Source organism: Akebia trifoliata, chromosome 4, assembly GCF_017979445.1.
Source record: "Akebia trifoliata isolate Shusen 1 chromosome 4, ASM1797944v1, whole genome shotgun sequence".
NCBI lineage: Eukaryota > Viridiplantae > Streptophyta > Magnoliopsida > Ranunculales > Lardizabalaceae > Akebia > Akebia trifoliata.
This window is the reverse complement of record NC_141378.1, coordinates 43,625,735-43,647,861: the sequence shown is the minus strand read 5'-3', so window position 1 is coordinate 43,647,861 and position 22,127 is coordinate 43,625,735. Positions and strand designations below refer to the sequence as shown.

The 22,127-nt window shown below is 34.2% G+C and overlaps 2 protein-coding genes across 2 annotated transcripts; one reads left to right on the top strand and one right to left on the bottom strand.

Annotated features, from left to right (window-relative positions):
* Positions 1-683: 683 nt before the first annotated feature.
* Positions 684-6,515, bottom strand: RAB7B (RAB GTPase homolog G3F). The gene is made up of 7 exons (XM_086441346.1): positions 6,361-6,515; positions 5,035-5,061; positions 4,795-4,894; positions 2,749-2,895; positions 2,436-2,516; positions 2,191-2,336; positions 684-1,071 (listed from the first exon to the last, which is right to left on the bottom strand). The coding sequence occupies exons 1-7, from the start codon at positions 6,411-6,413 to the stop codon at positions 1,005-1,007; spliced, it is 621 nt and encodes a 206-aa protein (XP_086297472.1). The 5' UTR covers positions 6,414-6,515; the 3' UTR covers positions 684-1,004.
* Positions 6,516-9,905: 3,390 nt separating this feature from the next.
* Positions 9,906-21,317, top strand: LOC147405142 (proline-rich receptor-like protein kinase PERK15). Its single transcript, XM_086441344.1, has 9 exons — positions 9,906-10,124; positions 11,027-11,692; positions 12,779-13,327; positions 14,258-14,344; positions 15,110-15,180; positions 16,210-16,286; positions 17,965-18,112; positions 18,693-18,854; positions 20,831-21,317. The coding sequence occupies exons 2-9, from the start codon at positions 11,128-11,130 to the stop codon at positions 21,035-21,037; spliced, it is 1,866 nt and encodes a 621-aa protein (XP_086297470.1). The 5' UTR covers positions 9,906-10,124; positions 11,027-11,127; the 3' UTR covers positions 21,038-21,317.
* The last annotated feature ends 810 nt before the right edge of the window (positions 21,318-22,127 follow it).

The following is a 22,127-nucleotide window of genomic DNA, read 5'->3' as shown; positions in this document are numbered from 1 at the left end:
TTATTGATGATATATTACAGGATTGATATTCACCATCGTCGATGTTGGTTTGATTTATTATTATTATTTATTATTTATTTATTGATTTTAAATAATTAATTAAATAAATGTTGTCAAATTTATCTGGGCTTTGGACAGCTGGTATCAACATCGATTATTATTATTATTTTTTTTTAAAAAAATTGCTTTCTGGAGACATTGTTTGCCCTGTAAGCCTACAATCCCAGTGGCCCTGGAAGTATTTTGAGAGCACGAGTCTGGATTCCCAGAGCACTTAAATTTTTTTACAATTCAACCTGGACTTCATTAATTAATGTACATGTATAGTTATAAAAAAAAAATCCATGCCTTATCCCTCTCCAACTGCCAACCCCCAACTGCCAACCCGAGTTGATGGTATAGACTATCCAGAAGGTAAGTAACAGTCAACAGCCCTATTTATATGCGACCAAGCATATATGTGGCAAATCCGATTGATCAAATCTCATCTCAGAGGTGCGAGTGACAAGTGATGATTGGGAAAAACAAAAAAAATTCTAAGAGGACCTATAGCATGATATGATCATGGATGATGGAACCGAACCACCACCACCACCACAATAAATAGAGAAGGCTCCAAAGATAAAAGATAAGTAGTTTATGATCACAAGGTCCATAGGACAGAGGAACAGAGAAGGAAGAAGTGAGAAGAAGACATTTCTTTAAACCACCATTAGAATAGTATAGCAATATAGCAAAATGTATCTCCCAACCACCCTCATCATTTGAAACAAGAAAAATCTTAAAGCACCCATAATATCCAAAGCCAGTAGTACTAATAGATTGATTTATTTAGAGAGCACAAATACTAATTAATGGCTCTAGTCTAGTGGATACATTAATGAAAAATAACCAAACAGACTTCTGAAATTCATCTATTAATGAGCGGGGGATTGAGAGTGTGATATAGAAGAAGAAGAAGAAGAAGAATCACATACTCAGAAATAAATCTGGGAAACACACACCTAGCATTCGCAACCTGACGACCTCTGCTGACTCCCACTTGCAACATCAATCGTGTCCGGTAGGTATCTTCATCAGATTTATAGTCCCCAGAACCAACAACAACATAACAACAAATTGCCACCATCAGTATCACTCAATATGGTACATTGTTCACAACTTTTTATTATTATTTATTATTACTTTTATTAGTTAAAGTAGTGCTCATACTTGTAAATAATTGGTTTGAAACTATAAATACGTTGGAAATTAGAAACTGTTTAATTCAACGTAGTTTGAGTTGGTCTTCTTGACCACTTTATCAATAAATTTTGTTACTGCAACAAAAACACAAGCACTCCTAAAACTTATGATAACAATTGAACCTGGCCAATTTACTACCCAGGAATCTTGTAAAATCCCAAATGGTAATCTTCTTGAGAACTAAGGGAGTTACCAAAATGCTCCCTTTTCAAGGCCAAATAGGATTGATGAGGTTCACATTGAGCAAAAGCTAAATACATAGAATCAAAATGCCAATGAATCTATTGGATTATAATTGTAAAAACAAATAGTTGTTTTGTAAGTGAGGAAGCCATTTCTGTGTAGGACTGTAAATGGATCAGATTGGACCCAAAATCCATATCTCTAATACATACATATATATAGGGTCCCGTTCAGCAACCAATGTTAGGGAGCCAACGCATTGTCCAAGGTGGCATAAAAGTTTTGGATTGGACTGATTTTTTTGTGAGGAGGATCTCTTTGGTGAGGAGATCATCTTCACCAAAAATCAGCCCAATCTGAAGCTATTAAGTCATACAGGAGAAATTTTGGCTTCCTAACATTGGCTGCTGAATGCTGAGGGCACATGTTAAAACGCAATAAATACAATTTGAAAATTGGATTTTGTACTGAAAATGTCCTTTAAAAATTATTTTATTACCAAAATACCCTCAGATGCTTAATCCCAAAGTGTAGTTATTGCACTTTAATGTGCGCCCTTAAGAGCACACGTTAACAAAACCCATATATATAATTTATCTGATCAGATTCAAGCATAATCAGAGTCTTAAATTGGTGGCCTTATTTCAATGGTTGGATTATAACAGCAGAAATTGACAACTTAATCAAATACCTATTAGTATAAAATTAATTATAGCAAGGATTTGATGATGATAAAAACATATATGCAAATAATTTACTTACATTTCTTCTTCCTCCCCACTCTTCAGGGCATTCTTTGCTATGCATTGAAAAGCTTCTTCAATGTTAATGCCTTCCTTGGCGGAGGTCTCAAAGTATGGAATATTTCCCTTTGAAGCACACCATGCCCGTGCTTTTTTCTCAGACACCTGGATTGATCCATGAAAACACACATTACCATGTAAATGAAAAATCAAAAGGAATAATAAACCATTAGAAAATATAAATTCACAGATATTCTCCCATACCACTCTGCTGTTTCCACCATCCACGTCAACCTTGTTTCCCAAAACAACGAACGGGAAATTTTCTGGGTCTGCAGGGCTTGCCTGCATAAGTCTTGTTTTTTCGTCAGCTTAACTTTTTAATAAAATTGTAGAGATGGATTGTGATGTAGTTGTAAAGCTTCTTTTATGGCAAATATACTACACCCCACATATGTGCAAACTTTTTAGTGTTTGTGGAGCTGTAAATATATTTTTTCGAAAAGGTCTTACACCTCAATAACACTACAATAAAGTTACTAATAAAAGCAAACAACCTTAAGAATTCAAAGCACACCTGAATAAGAAATTCTTCTCTCCAATTGTTCAAATTGTCAAATGACTTCATTACATTAACATCATATACAAGAACACAGCAGTCTGCACCACGGTAGAAAGCAACACCTAGACTTTGGAATCTTTCCTGTCCAGCGGTGTCCCATATCTGCCATAAAACAACAATTGACGAAATATTAGTACTTTAAAACTCAACCATCCGAGTAACCATCAGAATTATTAAAGAAAAAAGAGGTGGTGCCCAGAGACACATCAAATTCTTTAACTAAAAAATTGGAAATACACACAACTGCAGAATTTATTGAAGGAAACAATGACCCCTGACATAACACATTTACATGTTAACAACTTTAGAATCTAACAATGGTGTTGTTGCCAAAGTTAAACATAATATGGTGTTATCAATAACGCTAAAATCAGGAAGAGGCATTGGCCCAGTAAGGGAGAACTAGTAGGATTGTGAAACAAATGAACTCTTATCTTTCCTCATCTTGTGATGGACTGAATATATTAAAATGGAGATGCATTCTATCCTCCTTTCTTGATAAATGCTAAACAAAAATTCCCTTAACCACCCAAAGAGACTATCCTTCTTGAGCTTGTTTCTATATTACACGTGTTTGGAGAAGTCTTTGATGTGAAACTTAAACATGCTATTTTTAGGGGACAGTCCTCAATTTCTCATCAGATTTCTGTTTTGTTTGCTCTAATGATTGTAATTTTGACTTTATAATATACGAAGAGTTTGGGAAGACTTGGTTGGTTGGAACTTGAACACACTTTTTTTTTAATGATAAGTAAATGCAAATCGTATTAAGGTTGGAACTTGAACTCTTGATATTTTTAGGACTCCCTTTTTGTTGAAAGATGAGATAATGTTCCCTATGGGCTGTCTGATTTGGTATAAAAGTGTGACATATGTATTTGGTAATGTCCTTCCTTATTAGGAAGTGCTAAATATTGTAGCGGGTGTGATGGTGCTTTCTTCGTTATTACATTTTTGATAGGAAAGTGGTTGAAGACAATGCTTTAAAGTTTAAACCCTAGGTCTGTAGCACTACAACTCATAGACTTAATCGAGGTACCAAGTTGCGTGACATAATGTTGGTTGAATTCCTTCTCTATCTTTTGGAGGGACTTCTTCACCTTTGCAAATTACCATTTTTAAGTTGAAAGGGACAAACTATTAGCATCGTCACACTCCATTAAGATGTTTATCAGCTCGACATTTGATGAGATATGTCAATGGAAATGTCTAGACGTCTACATGATGATTCCTGATTTGGCAGGTGGAAGCCATTAACAACAGTTTTGGGTTAGCTTTTCTATTCCATTGAGCCTCATGTGAGCAATGGATTATGGAAGTATGAGATACATCACCCAAATATATTCTTTCAAGACACTGCGGCTTGTATATATAATTGTATCGACAAGTTTCACATTTTTCTTAAGGGGACGGTTGTAAGTCATTAATTTGCTTCTTTATGAGCATTATGGGATGAGCTTGATTCGTATGAGACAATTAGTTCCTATTGTCCCCATGATGCAGAAGACAAACACAATAGGTTGACATCTCTGTTGGATTGGGTGATGAATACGATTCTCAATCATTTGACCATTCCATCCTTGGCTAAAATCCACTCTTACTTCAAAGGGAGATGAGATGAGTAAACATCTATTCCAGAAAGATTTGCTCCCGAAAGTGAACAAATCAAACGTTGAGGACCAATCTACTGGCATGGTTACCTAACTATGTAGAATGCAGGATTGTAGTCCCGCGAAGATGTGAGCTAGTGCACAAGAAGTAAGATAGAAAATGCAACCCTCTAAGCTTATAATGCCAATAATAAGATCATGATAAAGGGAAGTTATTGAAGGATACAACCGACTATGAATATAATTAAGAATTCAGTATCGGCTTTTGCACAATAAAAGAAAATAAAATAAAAAACATAAATGCTAAATTAAGAGCATAAAATTTTCAAAATTTCAATTAAAGCCATTGGATAAATCATAAAACTTAACAATTTCGCCGTAGATATCTAACCTGCAAGGTAAAGAGCCTATCTTCGAACTGTACTTCCTTTGTCAAGAAATCGGCTCCAATGGTTGCTTTGTATTGATTGCTAAACTTCTTGTTCACATATCTAAAAACGATTTATCAAGGCAAACAGTACCAAGCAAAATTGAGTATTTTCTTTCTTACATTAACTAAAAGAAATCCAAACTTTCCTTACAAAAGAAATCATCCAAAAAATTCTTCCAACAGATATAGACCGAAGGATACTGATTCATCAAAGAGGTCTTCCCAACCCTGTAGATCACATAGAAATTGTTACTTTTATAGGAAGAAAAATGAATACTCAATTTTAAATTGAAGAAGAGAAGTACATCTACAACTACTCTAATTAAGCTTCACTTAGATTATTATTAACAGAACAGGTCAAATCACTCAAAATGTGGAGTTTCTATACGAACTCATCAAATAGTAGTTAAAGAACATCTAGTGTTTCAAACTAATCTTAGGAGAGGAAGATCTCGATCAATCCGTTTGCTCTGTTTAAAAACCCTAGAAATTTGAGATCGAAGTGATTGAAGATTCAAAAATCAAAGACAATTATAAAAAACAATTACAAAACTCAAAAATACTCCAAATAGGACTTCTATAATCCATACGAACTCATCAAGTAGCCGTTGAAGAACTTATAGGTTTTTTTTTAATTGAAGAAAGCAGATAAGTACATCTACAGATACTTCAACAGAAATCTTCACTTAGAACATCATTTATAGAACAGGTCTAATAACTTGATCAACAACACTCCAAATACTCCGCAAGGGTTGTCCACGGATGGTGAGTCAGGGCCTAAGATCAGGCTGAAAGGTGTAGTCGATGGACAACAGGCATGAATACTCCTGATGTTTTTCGAATTAAAGAAAACAAAGAAGCAAATCTACAGTTACTCCAATCATCAACAGAACAGGTCGAATCACTCGTTCAACAACACTCCAAATAGGGATTCCATACAAATTCATCAAATAGTTGTTAAAGAGCGTTTAGGTTTTTCAAAATTGAAGAAAGAAGATCAGTACATCTACAGCTACTCCAACTAATCATCACTTAGGCCATCATCATCATCATCGACAGAACAGGTCGAATCACTAGATCAACAACACTCCAAATAGGGCTTCTATACGAACTCATCAAATAGTTGTTAAAGAGCTTATATGTTTTTCGGATTGAAGAAAGCAGATAAATAAACCTACAGGTAATCCAATTAATCTTCACTTAGATCTTCATCATCATCAACAGAACAGGTCGAATCACTCAATCATCAACACTCCAAGTAGGGATTCTACACAAAATCATCGAATAGCCGGTAAAGAATTTATAGGTTTTTCGAATCACTCGAAATATGGATTTTCTACAAGAACTCGTCAAATAGTGGTTCAACAACATCTAGGGTTTCAAATTAATCTTAAAAAATGAAGATTTCGATCGATCCGTCTGGTCTGTTTAAAAACCCTAGAAATTCGAGACCAAAGTGATGGAAGATTCGAAGATTAAAGACAATTATGGAAAAAAAAATTATAAAAAATTCAAAAAAATACTAACCCACTGTCGCCGAGAATTATGACCTTTAAAAGCGTTCTTCTTCGAGCAGGCATTTTAGGTTTCGAGAGGATCAAAAAATCAGAGCCGCTGCAGTTGCTGCGATTGCTTCGATCGAACTGTTAGCTTTCTTTGCCTTTAATCGAAAAAAACAAGGCCCTTTGTAGTCGGAATTCTTTATAAAAAGAATCATGGTTTGATGTCACTAATACATAGCACAATTGATGAACCAGTGTGACTGGAATAATCAACACCGTCAAATTTTTTGATTAATTATAGATTTGATTAATAATATGATGTACGTTGATTAGAGAGCGTGGCGTTGCTGACTTTAGTAACTTGTGATGTATATGATCAGTACCTTCTTGTTGCCAGAGAAGTCTAGCTGGAAGAGTCTGACTTTGTGGAATCAAGTAGAAAGAATTAGGAAGAAGAAACTAAAATGTGGCCAATAATACTTGTCATGCATATGAATCTACCAAATAATGCCACGTGTAAAGCTGGTTTAGACAAGTGTTTTAAAACTGGATTTGCCGGTCGGGCCAGACCCACTACCTTCTACCGGTCGAGTTAATTGAAAAACCCCAATTTTAAAAAAACCGACTGACCAGCCCGGTTCAATTTTTGGGTGATTTTAGCATACCCCTCCACAATTTAGTGATTATTTGAGTTGTCCCTTTTAGTTTGAAATTGATGACACACCTCTTTACTAAGTTCCACTTTTGTAAATTAATGGAAAATAGTCTAATTTAATAAGATTTTAATTGTTTGACCCACATGGGTTGTCACATTGGAGAAATGATACTACAACAATCTAAAATTTATGATTAAACCAAATTGAAGCACATAAAATGAAACTAAAAAATATATTTATTTAAATTTCAATTCAAAACCAATAATGAAAAGATATGTCTTAAATTTTAAATTCAATTTTCAATGATAAAAAATTATCTTTTTAATTTTTTTTTTTTAATTTTTAAATATTTATATTCTAATTTAAAAAAATTAATAATTTATCCATATAGCATTGGTTCATGTTTTTAAAGTTAGAGTAACTAGATTTTGGGAAAGAACCCAAAAAACCTTAATTAATATCTCATTTTGGGTTCAATCGGTTTGACCCACCAATCTGACCAATTTGGGCCAACCCAATCAGTCGTACGGGGTCTATGACCGGTCAGCTTTTAAAAACATTGGTTTAGACCATTGTACCATGAATATTTGTCCAATGATTGAGGAAGTTTGATCAAGGTCAAAGACCTTGACTTGTTCAAGGCGAGATGGTTCAACTCGGTATTTGAGGATGAAAATAATTATGGTAAGGTTATTACTCATTAGTAAGACTACTAAAGTCATGGGTTCATGTAGATTGCCATCTTGGCTAAATAACACTTGAGCCCCTCTAGACTACATGATATAGATCAAATTTCTGTGACTCATTAAAACTGACATAGTTGATGTGGCATTGCACGGAACCATGTATCTTTTTTCCTTGTGTATCCCAAGGAAAAAGATCATGATTTTGTGCACATGCTAATCACCTTGTCATCGCCGCTTCAATTTTAACGTGTTAGTTTATCGCAACTTTATAACACATTTTTTTTACTTGGTCCAAGTCCTTTGAAAATGGATGGTAACTAAACTCTCAAATTTAAAATAAAAATCTGATAACGGAAAATATTTTTTTCAAGTTCTTAAAATTTTGTGCTTTACATCTCTATGGCATCCGATCATTGTTTTGGATGCCACATAAATGGGCGATTTCCTTACTTAGTAAGGAAAGTAACTCCCAAAGGATTGGTTCAGTGGTAAAACTAACGACAGGGATGTACCTCATTTGGTCGTGTGTTCAAATTGGTTGGTTATTTGACTTATCTTGTTGCAGGTTGGGAAACTTTTGTAAGGTTGGGATTAACAATCATAAGGGCGAGATCCTTCCCAAAAGGAGTGTCAGATACCTGCATAGTAAGTTATGTGTTTTTTAATAATAATAATTTTTTTCCTTATTATAAGGAGGATTTTGTAGATGCTCATCCACCACAAAATCCTTGTTTTTTTTTTTTTAGGGTGGGGGCTCACCTTGTGGCGGCATCCAAAAACATGACCCAATGCTTCAGAGTTGTAGATGACAAAATTTGATAAATTTTAAACATAAAAAAATCCTCAAAAAAGTTAATTTCACTGTTGAATTTTAATTTTAAATTTGTGAGTTTTGTGAAGTTTGGCATCTGTCCATTTTCAAAACCTTGGATCAAGTTCAAAATAATTTATTATTGCCATTGGGTTTGGAATAACCTAATTGAATCGAGTCATCTTGGTAACTAAGGAGTTTTAAAAGCATAGTCAAATAACTTGATGGAGATTCTGCATTTTGAAGTAGATGAGTTGAGTACTTGATGATTTGTCGAGTTGACATGGTTCCATCGTGTTTTGGAATTGAGTCACTTTGAAATCAAAATGAGTCAAGTTTCAAGTCTACTCGTTGAGTTTGTAAAACTAGGGAAAATCATTTAAAGGACCCTGGTTGAGGGTCTATTTTTTCTTCTAAACAGTACCTAAGTTTTGGGCAGTCTCTTAAGAGTTCATTTAGTAAATTTTTCTTTTCTTAGAAGTCTATAAACCTCATCTCCCACATTTCTCACAATTGAATGCCCTAACCGTGCAAATTCATCGTTTTCATAAAAAAAAATTGGATTTTTAGCATTTCAATCGAGTTTCAAAGACTCCATTCCATTGAAAGGATTAAAGAAGGAAGAAGAAGCCATTTTCAATGATTTTTTCGAACATTTTAAAGATGCATGTAAAAAATTAGGGTTTTTCACTTTTTTTTTTCTTAGTTTGATGAAAATAGACCAAGAATGTTTCTTTTGAATTGAAATCATTTAAACAAGTTGCTATCTCAAGTTTTTAGTCAATCTTTCCATATATTTTAGTTAAAAAAACTCAAAAATTGAAAATGGATGGATTTTACTAGTGTCGAGTTTGACAATAAATAAAAAGCATCGAGTTCGATAATAAAAAAAGTGGTGAACTTGACAATAAATAAAAAAACAATGAGTTCAATAATAATGAGAGACTATTGAGAAATAAAAAGTTTACTAAATGTCCTAACAAACTACAATGCAAAACTTAGGGACTATTTTGAAATAAATCCCTACATCAAGATATTTTAAGTAATTTTCTATTAAAACTATGATAATACTTCATATATCATCTAAGTCACCGACCAAATGGGATATCAAACATCAAATTTGCATTTGATGATCTATATATTGATGCCCCATCTAAGTTGTGCCCACCAATCAGAGAAGATGATCAAGATCGATCAAGACGCAATCAACCACTGACATCAAATATGATGTTCTCGAGGTCGTAATTGTTCTAAATGTTCCAACAAACGTTGTTGATTGAGAGTAGTGACATGTGTTAGGCTAAGAATAGGTAAAAAGATTAACAAACTAGACCCAAAATTAGAGGTTACAAGGACAACACGATAGAAGAAAAAACCAAAGGAAGAAAAGAGAGAAAAAAGGTTTTTTTTTTTTTTTTTTACAACAAAGAAAGAGATTGTGAGAAAGGTGGCGGATTTTGTGGGCTTAGACAAGAATGAATGAACCAAACCCAATGGAACAAAGGAATTTGATATTTTTCCTCCTTTGGAGGAGGTGATTTGGGGGAAGAACAAAGTTCCCTTTCTAAGCCCTTCACATTCCAACCTCCTCTCATCTCTCATCTCATATTCAAGCCCTTGTATCTTTTCACTAGAGGTTCTCTTTCTCTCTCTCTCTCTCTCTCTCTCTCTCTCTCTCTCTCATATAATGGGTTCAATTTATTTTGGAAGGTTAGATGTATGTCAACAATGTAGAGATTAAGGGTAATTTTATATGTATTTTTCATTTAAAGTTTTTTTTTTTTTTTAAATGTTATAAGGTAGTATTCGACAGACTATGTTGGGAGACAAAATTTATCCTATATAACTTAAATTTTTTGAATTGGGCTGATTTTATTTTTGTTGTTGTGAGGATGATCAGTCCACAATTTAAATCACATTTGATGGAATTAGAAGTTTCAGATTGGGCCGACTCTTGTGAAGATGACCTCCTCACCATAGATATCATCATCACAAAAGATCAGCTCAATCCTAAACTTTTAAACTATATGAAACAAAGGCATTGGTTTCGTGTTGTCTCTTTAATGATGTTTGTCGAATGGGACCTACACGCATATATATATATATATATATTATGTAGAAAAAAATTATTATGAATTTTTTACTCAAACTTCCCTATATCATTCAATATTTGGATTCATTTATGTTAGAATACTAGTTATATATCACAAAGTAATGGGGACATTCTTTTCTATTCGATAAATCAGAACATCGGCCCTATACCATTATCTCTATTAGTGGTCGCTACATCCATAACATTTGATGGTTTTAGAGATTCGTGTAGTGAAAATTCTGACATCCAATGGTTCAAGACTTCTTTAGGCTAAGGACTTCGACCCATTCTCAGATAGGTTAATATGTCTTGATCACTTTTTTTTCTTTTCTTTTCTCATTTCTATTGATTAACCAGCTTGCTAGCACCAATTTTAATTAATATATAAATTTTGGACACTTTGTTTCTTTATTTAACTTTCTTTTATCTCTTGGAATATTTTTCAGGGCTATCTACATCGAAATACTTCATTTTGACGAGCAGTTACGGATGAATTGGGTTTTCCGGCACCATTAAACGTTTAACTTGGTCGGAAACTCATTAGCAAATGGCTTCATCCCCTGTGACTGCTCCACCACCAGAAACACCACTGACTCCTCCATCGTCAAATTCTTCTTCGTCCCCACCAGCTCCATCATCGTCGTCAAATTCATCTACATCACCACCCCCAAACCCATCACCACCACCACCACCACCGCCAGAAGAAGCACCACCCCCGAAAGAATCACCGCCACCGAAAACATCACCACCACCATCACCATCGAATAATTCTTCTCCTCCACCACCACCATCGGACGATTCTTCTTCTACCTCACCTCCACCACCTCCGTCTTCGAACAACAACCCTACTTCACCACCTCCACCTCCACCGCCACCTCATTCGGGAGCAGTATCGCCTCACCGTGCACCAACACATAGGTCACCACCATCACATTCTCAAAGCTCAACACCATCCTCATCAAATGATTCTAGTAATAATGCACCTATTATAATTGGAGTGGTGGCAGGGGTGGCCGTGCTAGTTATTATTATTATTACCATCTTTGTGTTTTTTTCCAAGAAAAAGAAACGTCGACATGATCCCATGCAATACTACATGGACCCTCTTAAAGGTGCTTACCACAACCTTATCTCTTTCGTAGTTTTAAAAAAATTTGGTTTGACCAAAGAATGTGATAATTTGACTTTCCCGCGTGGCAAACTCAATCAACTACCTTGACGTGACAAGTTTGAGAACTGTAGATCTGTGTACCTCTAATACATGACTATATTTCCCCATATTAAAAAAAAATGTATCTCGAGGGAATCGTGTATTTTAAGGAATGCAGATCTACAATTCCCAAACTTATCACGTTAGATAGTCAATTGAGTATGCCATGTGAGATAGTCAAATTATCATGACTCTTGACTAAAAACTCAATTGAGATGCCATATTGATCATCAACGCAAATAATCATCAAGTCAACTCATCAAATCAAACACGTCAACTTGAAAATACATCAAGTCTGGCCAAAAACTCGACACGGTTATTGTCACCCAAAAAATTGAGTCGAGTCAACCAATTTGAGTTATGCGTTAGCTCGGTGAGCTCTAAATTAATAAGCAATAAATAATGAGAGTGTATATTACCACACCAACTTTTACTAATGACACATCAATCCATATGATACCATCAGAAAGGAGAGCTGCTATTAGCACACCAACTCTTACTTTTAACACACCAATCCATATGTAAACAGTTTTTAAAGTGACTATTTCGTTCTAAATTTTTTTTTTAACGAAAACATGATTGTTCGCATTTTGATAATTAAAATGAACAGTTAACTAGAATTGTAGATAACTCAGTGAGATATCTACGAAAAAGTGAACAATTTTTGACAAATTTACGATTTGTGCTCACTATTCATATTAATTACCAAAACATGAACGATGATGAATTCATAGGTTTGTAATCCTGCCAAATTGTCACTTTGTTTTGGTATGGTAATTAAAATGAAAAGTGTCCAGAATCATAAATAACTCATTTTCAGCCCACGAAATAGTAATTCACCCAAATAATAATGCTTGTGGTTGATGATGTAAAAGCTTATGGGCTTAATTCATCCTCACAAAACTGACTTGTATGATGAGGATTGCCCCAGATTTATATATAGCAAAAGGTCTTGATACCTAAGCGATGTGGGACTATGTTGGTGCAGGTAATGGATATTATAACAACAATGGGAAAAATCAGAGCTGGCACAACAATCCCCAAGCAATGAACCAAGCAGGCAGAATACCTCCACCACCCGATTCAATCGGTCCAACCGGTCCAGGATGGCTTCAACCACCACCACCACCCCCTATGATGAACAGTAGTGGTGAAATGAGCTCAAATTACTCGGGCCCACGTGGACCAATCTTGCCACCACCTTCTCCAACTCTCTCTTTAGGCTTCAACAAGAGCACTTTCACCTATGAAGAGTTAGCCCAAGCAACAAATGGGTTCGCTCAGACCAATTTATTGGGTCAAGGCGGGTTCGGTTACGTGCATAAGGGTGTGTTTCCTAATGGTAAGATTATAGCTGTGAAGAGTTTGAAGTCGGGCAGCGGGCAGGGCGAGAGAGAGTTCCAAGCCGAGGTGGAGATCATTAGTCGTGTTCATCATCGTCATCTTGTGTCGCTCGTCGGATACTGTATAGCGGGCGAGCAGCGGATGTTGGTTTACGAATTTGTTTCAAATAATAATTTGGAATACCATCTCCATGGTATGTTCTCTTCTCTTCTCTTCTCTAATATTTATATCCTTTTCGATGTCAGAAGGTATTGGATCGGATCAGCCACGAAATCCGATCCATTCCAATCTTAGCAACTTGGATTTGGATCAAGGATTTAGGTTTCGATAAATATCCGTCTCTTTTTGGGGTTAAGGGATAGAAAGAATAAGACAATAAAGTTTGAAGGGTATTATTAGAGGGATGGGATCTGTTGACTCGTGAAAAATACTCATGAGAAAACATATGATCCCAATAGTTTAGATATAAAATCCTATAGGTGAGATTTATATGTATCTTGATAAGACATCTTGAAGATTCTTATCTCGAGGATAATTTTCAACCATTCGATTTTGTGTTTTCATGGGATTCCAGCGCATTATCAGATTTCAATAGTAATTATTATTAATGGATCAATATCTATTTGTATTTAAATCATTTGTTTAATTGGTCTTTTTTATATTCATAAAATAAAAAATCCTTTCTACTAAATATAAGACAAAAGGCCAATTAAATAAATTATTTAAAGAGGGGAGGAGATAGGAAATTTTTAATTGTAAGGAGGTAAAACATAGTTAGCTGGTAAGTTGTTTTGAGGTAAAATAAAGGGGTATTTAAGTCTTTTCTCATTAGTATATGGGAGAATACCTAAGTCAAGATAATAATGTCACCAGTTTAAAAGCATGAGGCATTGTGTGCTTTCTTGACCTTGGTCTTTTCTAATAGGCTGATGAGAAATGATCTTAATACCGTTGTCTTTAACCTGAAATCAAAAAATCCTTTAATATTTCTTCCCTAATCTTCGATAAAAAATTTTACCCTAATCTTCAATCATTAGATTAATCTACTTTAACATTCAATCCTAAAACCAAGATAACAATTTTTACGTCTTTGCTTAGTTTTTATCAAAATTTGTGATTGCAGGCAAGGGTCGTTCGACCATGGATTGGTCAAAGAGGCTCTCGATAGCTTTGGGTTCAGCTAAGGGGCTTGCATACCTTCATGAAGATTGTAAGCAATTTATAATTTCATATAATCCTTTCTTTATGTTTATCGCAGATCATTTGCCTCGGGATATATATAACCACACATCTTTTTCTTGTGTACCCCAAGGCAAATGATCTACGATTCTGTGATGGGGGCGTGTGTCAGACGGGGGCGTCATACTATCATGACTCTTTACACTTTTGTATGTATTTTATAAGATTGGATGAATGGGTTGACTTGAAATCTGCAAGTAATTGCTCTCTTTACAAAAAGAATAATGATTTTCTGAGGCACCCCGTTGATACATGCCCCCTGACGTGACTGGTGCTAGAATCAAGATTATTTTTCTTGGGATACACAACTGCACAAATTTATGAGGATGTACAATTGTGTATCCCGAGGGAAAAATCTATCGTTCTAGTTCATGTCACGTCAAAGAGCGTTTGGGGGTTTGTGTAAAAGGGGGTGTAAAAAAATCATATAAATGTACGAATTTTTTTTCCAAAAGGGTACCCATTTAGCTGAATTATCCTCTATACCCTTATTTTCAAGTTGGCTCTGAAAATATGATTTTTATTTGAGGTTCTCAAGAAGGCTAGAAAAATGTAATATTGCAACTATGACCTTTTCATGTGGTACCCATTTTGATAAAAATAAATACCAAAATGGATATATGACTCTTTTGATCAATAATTGAAAAATATGCAAACTCCAATAATTTTGGTCTCTTAAATGACCATTTGATACTCTCCTTTTTTAGATGAAAATTTACATTTTTACTGCTTGCAGGCCATCCTCGGATCATCCACCGTGATATTAAAGCTTCTAATATTCTCCTCGACGACAACTTCGAAGCCATGGTACTAATGTGCTTCATCCATGAGTTTTAAGTTTTAAGTTCCTAATTAGTGATGCATTCATTCATGTTTCTAGAGTTGTCAATGGATCGGTTTAACACGGCCTTAATGGGCTATTGTTATTTGGGCCTAAATCCATCCTTATTGTTAACCTAATTGGGCTAAGCCTTTATAATAAAATAGCATACCGAGCCCTCCCCAACTGGATTTGGGCAAATTGCGGACTGGACCAGGTCTAGACACGCATGTTTGCTTTTTCTACGACAGTCAATGGATCGGGTCAGACCCAAAATTCAATCAGTTCTGAGACACTAACCTCATCGGATCTGGATTGAGGCTTTGGGTTCCAATAAGAATCTGATCCGATAAGCATATATAAAAATAGAATCATGATAATCTGACTACCCCACGTGGCAAACTCAATCGACTATCCCGACATGACAAGTTTGGGCACCGTAGACCTGCATTCCTCGGTATACATGCAACCATGTATCCCGAGAAGCACAGATCTACGGTGCCCAAACTTGTCATGTCAGATAGTTGATTGAGTATGCCACGTGGGGTACTTAGATTATCACAACTCATAAAAATGTGAAGTTTATTTATATATTTTTTGAATAATGATTTCCTGACGACCCCTTTAACATATGCCCCCATCACAAAATCATAGATCATTTGCCTCGGGATATGCAGAATCATAAATATTTTTCTTGTGTATCCCGACTTAAACAATCTACGGTTCTGTGATGAGGGCGTAGGACAAAGGGAGGCATCATATTATCACGACTCTTTTTTTTTATTTATAATAAAATCTTATTTCATATATACGGACCTAGGCTGATTGTTATCAAATTGAATTTGGGTCTCGATATTAAGATACCAAAAAAAATATATATATATGCAACAAGGATTCGATCATTGGACCGATCCATTGACACCCATACATGCATGATGCATACATAAGTTTGGCATTTGAAGACTGTTGATGATGTTTCATGGGAATAACATTTTTGAAAATTAATTAATATTCAGGTGGCAGATTTCGGATTGGCTAAATTATCTTCAGATAATAACACTCATGTTTCCACACGTGTAATGGGTACTTTCGGGTAAGAAAAATATCAAAATGGATAGGTATTTTGCAAAAATTTTGGCTTTTTTTTTTTTTAAATATATTTTTTAAAAGCATGGTGATAATCTGACTATCCCAGTTGCAACCTCAATCGACTATTCTGACGTGACAAGTTCGAGAATTGTAGATCTGTACTCCTCGAGATACATGGCTGCACTTCCTCATAAAAAATATATCTCAAGATAATCGTGTATCCCGAGGAGTGAATATCTACGATTCTCAAACTTGTCACGTTAGGTAGTCGATTGAGTTTGCCCAGTCGAGTAGTTAGATTATCACGACTCTTTTTAAAATGATTATAAATCTGATTTTGTAATTATTTATTTTTGCTAAAACTGCTATATATACGATCACATTTGCTATTTAAGTATTTACCCTTCTAGTGAACCTAAGTTCGACTAGGGTGTCAATGGGTCGATTCCAAATATACCCAGAACCCAAACCTAAACAAAATCTCTGTTCCTATTGAATTCGGTTATGGGTATGAGAGTTTTGAAACCAAAACCAACCCAACAAATACCTGAAACCCATCAGGTACCCACCAAGATGGATTATGTTTTTTTGAATGAGAACCAAAAAAATCCAATAAAATATAAGATTATTTATTATTGTAATAATTTATCTTGTAATTCCTCAATCGAAAGTTAAGATGAATAATAAATTCTTCAAGCAAATGAAACTTTTGAAAATAAAATCATACTAATGAACCATTTATTTGAATGAGAATACATGTAGAGAAAAGATAAAAATTAAAGACTTCACATTTTCTTTATATTAAATATTTACTATTTGAGTTCCCATCAGATACTTGTAGGACTATCAACAGATGTTCATCAGTTTGGATACAGTAATATCCGAATTCGAATTCGAATCCGACGAATGTTCTAAAACTCTATCCGAATTCGAATCTGATTATCCTATCGGATATTGGACAATATCCCATTTGAATTTGAATAATTTTTATATTTAAAAAAAACATAAATTTCCCTTATCCAAGTGATTTTTCTTATTAAGAAATAACCCTATTATGTATAATATTATTTATATAATAAATCAATAAAATAAAATAATATATATTATATTATTTATATAATAAATAAGTAAAATAAAATATTATATATTATTTTGAATTAGATATTATTGGATTTGAAATGTTAATATCCGAATCCGTATATGATAAGGATTCGAATATATAAAACTATCCGAATTCGAATTCGATATCCAAAATTTTTGAATAATATCCGATTTTTCAAATTTGAATTTTCGACTATCCATTGACACCCCTAGATACCCATCGACTACCCGAAGGAGGCCCGACTCTTATCGGATCCTTGAAATAACTACCTAGAATCGAACCCAAAAATGATTGGGTCCATATTGGTAGACCCAAAACCAACTAATCCCTTAGGTTCAACTCAAGAAATTAAACAAGGTAAATTCATCAAATTGTTTGTATAATGACTCTGCAAAAGATGACTGTTTAAGTAAAAGTTTAGTTACGAAATCAGGTATATGATCATTTTTGTAAATATTTAAAAAAATATATGACTGGTTCAATAATTTTGGAAAAACATATAAATATTTTAGTAATTTCTCTTATATTTTTATCAACTTGTTAATGGAATAATTAATTTTGTTTTTCTATACAAATGTAGGTATTTGGCTCCAGAATACGCATCGAGCGGCAAATTAACTGAGAAATCTGATGTTTTCTCATATGGAGTTATGCTCTTGGAATTGATAACCGGACGAAGACCTGTGGATACTACTAATACCTACATGGAAGATAGCTTAGTCGATTGGGTTTGTATCTCCTTTTAAATTTTCAATCTCTTTATTTGTTGTGTTTTTTTAATTAAAAAAATAAAATAAAAATAGAAGGAAAGTTTAATTAAAATGGGCATAAAATATTTTAATTACCTAACAGGCCATACATCTATTTTGGTATTCATATATTTTACCAAATAGGTACAAGTACCTATTGTAATGTCATTTTACTGAATTTACCTTTATACCATTGTTTTGAATAGTATTTTATTTGAGGTTCATAAAAACAGGTATAAAAGTAAAATCACATAAATAAAAATCAAATGGGTATATACTCTTTTTGATAAATATTTTAAAAATATTATTGGCCTATACCATTTTGGATTTTTCATGAATTATCTAAATAAATAAAAAATTGGCTTGCCGTTATCCCTCAAGAGCTTACTAATATTTTACTTAACGATGTAACTTGTAATTATATTTGCAAACATTGATTCTAATAAAAATGGAGGGGTCCCTTCAACCCCAACTTACCGATAAGAAAAAAATAGTAAAATATACATGTTTCGTTCAATCTTCTTTTTAATGGATATATAATTTCTTGTGCATGTGATAGGCTCGACCTCTCTTAACTCGTTCTCTAGGGGATGGCGACTACGACGAGTTGGTTGATCCACGACTAGAAGGTAATTATGACCCCAATGAAATGGCACGAATGGTAGCGTGTGCCGCTGCAAGCATTCGTCATTCTGCAAAGAGACGTCCCAAAATGAGCCAGGTATGCGACTCCAATGGCAAATTGCACCCAATTTCATCTATATTATTGCAAAAAATTACATTATTCTCTAGTCGTCAAACATGATTTTCGACTCTCCATTACGTGAATCACATATATAAACCAATCTTGAGCTTTCAAATCAATCAAATCTAGATGAATTACCAATAGAGAGATTCTATAGGCATATTAAGTTTTTCCTTGTAATACATCATTCTTTCCCTGAGAGTTGCTTAATTCCATTAATTGGTGTGTTATAAGTAAAAGTTGATACGCTAAAAGAGTTCTCTTTTAGTAAAATAATAAGACATAATTACGTACTTTATGGGTCGCGTTCGGTGGACATCTACAAGTGATAATTATTTTTACATTTCTCAGATGCTGTCCATTTTATAAGATCCAATGGTATCTAGCGATGTTGTAGAAAACATTACAAAATGGATGGCATCCAAGTGATTATGTTAAAATAGATGTCAGTTTTAGATGTCCCCCGATCACTTCCCAATGCATATATTGTATTTGACCTTGACATCTTAAGAGCACGTTTGGATAGAAAGTAGAAAGTAAATGTGGAATAAAGTAATTTTTAGAAAGATTTTTTTGTTGCTTTTTAAAAAATTAAAAATTATATATATTTTTTTTAAATTAACCCAAACAAACTTTCTAACTTTTAAAAAGTTAAAATTTTTATTTCTTAAACATATTCAAAGAGGATCTTAAAAAGAAATACTTTTATACTTTTATACTTTTAAATTTTGAAAAATTAACAAATTTGTTTGATTAATTTTAAAAAATTACTTTTGAGAAGTAAAAATTTTAACCTCTTGAAAAACTAAAGGGAACTTTTTTTAACTATCTAAAAGCTATTTTATTTCATAGAATCATAGTTACTTTCTACTATATTTCCAAACTGGACCTAAACATGGGAGTGACAATTTTTCCCTCTTACCTTAGCTCAAACAGTAACCCTGTTATGGTAACCCTAATAAGATGAGAATCACCAAAGAAAGGGGAATGGCCCCACACACCCATTTTGTTGGATTCAATTTAAGGCACTTTTTCCTTTGTTCACGCTTAAAATTCAGTTGGGCATTTCCTAATTCGCTCACAAGTTCCTAATAACAAAAGCCATTTTATCCAGGTGTCACTTTTGTTTGGAATCTCAGTTATGCCCTCACTTTCAATCATAAATGGTTGCTTTCTTTTTTTTTTTTTTTTTTTTTTGTATTCAATATTTTTTTAGGACTCTAACATAGAAACATAGAACTGTTTCATGGCATTTCTAGCAACTAAAAACTCAGTTTTATTTATTTATTTAAATTAATTGTGATCATCTCCACCATTATTGTTAGAGTCGTGATAATGTGACTCGCCAAGTGGCAGACTCATTCGACTCCCTGACACGACAAGTTCGAGAAATGTAGATTTGTACACCTCAAGATACACGATTGCACTTCCCCATAAAAAAAGTGTATCCTGAGGGAGTTGTGTATCCCAGGACTTATAGATCTACGATTCTTAAACTTGTCCACATCAGGGAGTCGATTGAGTATGCCACCTAGTGAGTCATATTATCAGGACTCTTATTATTATTACTATTATAATTCTTGTCGTTGTTGTTATTAAGCAAGCAAGCAGTACTATCTGATGTGAAAATAAATGGCGTCCCCAACATGGTTTCAAAACTCGACCAAGACGTATCGCCTAAGTCGTCTTGGTATTGCCCAACAATGAGACGGATGGACAAGTCAATGTATCGGACGACATTTAAAACCCATGGTCATTTTTCTCATTGTTGAACGAGACGTCTCAAATGTATCAGAAAACTTGTCAAAGACGAGTTTTAAAACCATGGTCCCCAATTGGATTTATTTTGACTGACAATGGAAAATATGATTATATGGTCCAAGCACTTTTTCACCTTTTTATTTTTACAAATACATGAAATGAATGAAATCTATAATTATTATGTTGAGCAGATAGTACGAGCACTAGAGGGTGATGTCTCATTGGAAGATTTGAATGAAGGGGTGCGTCCGGGGCAAAGCTCCCAATTTAGCTCAAGCACAGACTACGATGCGGGTTCTTACAATGCAGACATGAAGAAGTTTAAGAAGGTGGCGATGGCTAGCCAGGAATTCCTGAGTAGTGAGTTTTCCCGAAGTAGTGAGGGCACAAACTCTTGAGAGATGAATCATAATTAGAACCATATATAAGCTCAATCTTTGAACACCCTTCTACCTAATACCCCTTGAAATGTTGAGAATTGTTCCTTTTGGTATCCATAAACTTGAAAAGAGGAAATGGTATTAGAATTTCAATGTTGTCATGTAATAGAGATTCATGAATTGTTGAATGATAGTTTGGGATTTGGGTTTATTTGTGTTTGTTGTATTATTTAATATAACTATATGTGGAGGCAAGCCTAGCTTTCATTATGTTTATTGAAGTTGTTTGGGTTGTTTATTCTTTGACGTCGATAAGAAAGGTTGGGGATTGGTTTTACTTTGTTTTCCCTTTCTCCTTCCATTAAGTTTTGGATCATTGTGTAAATAAGAATCAAGAGAAAGGATCACAATGAATTAGGGTTGGAAATTTTAACATGACCCGTGAACAAGACTCGAAAAGGACATGAAGTTAAGGGGTTTAGGTTGAGTCTAATCCTACATGTTTGGATCATAATCATGATGACCCATCTAACTCGTTTATTATATCATTTATTTTTGAGTTAGGGACATCAACCTGTCCAATCCATTTTGATATGTTCAATTGTCGTGCTATTAATGTGACGTATGGACTCGAGTACAACTTGACCCCCTAAGTAACCCATTTAATGGTTGTGGTATTTATTTATTTATTTATTTTTGAGTGGTGGAACTTGATTTATGTTTTGTGATACTTAATTTATATAAAGGGTATGTTTGATTGCACATAGAAAATATAGTGAAAAATGATATTTTTGATGTGTTTGATTGTATTTTTCCATGGAAATTAATTTTCCACCCCAATCAAAATGTCCACCAAAACATGAATTTCACTTTCCCACGCATATGGGTGAAAAAGTTAAATCAACTCATATTTTCCATCCCCAAAATATCTTGTTCTTCCCTACCACCACCACCACAGACACCATCACACTAACTTTGTTGTCGTCGCCACTATCTCCAGCCACATTCTCTCTCTCCTTTCCTCACCTCTGCTGCCACCATCATACTAACCTCACCGTCGTCGTCGTCGTCGTCATCATCTCTGGCCACCTTTTCTCTCTTCATCTTC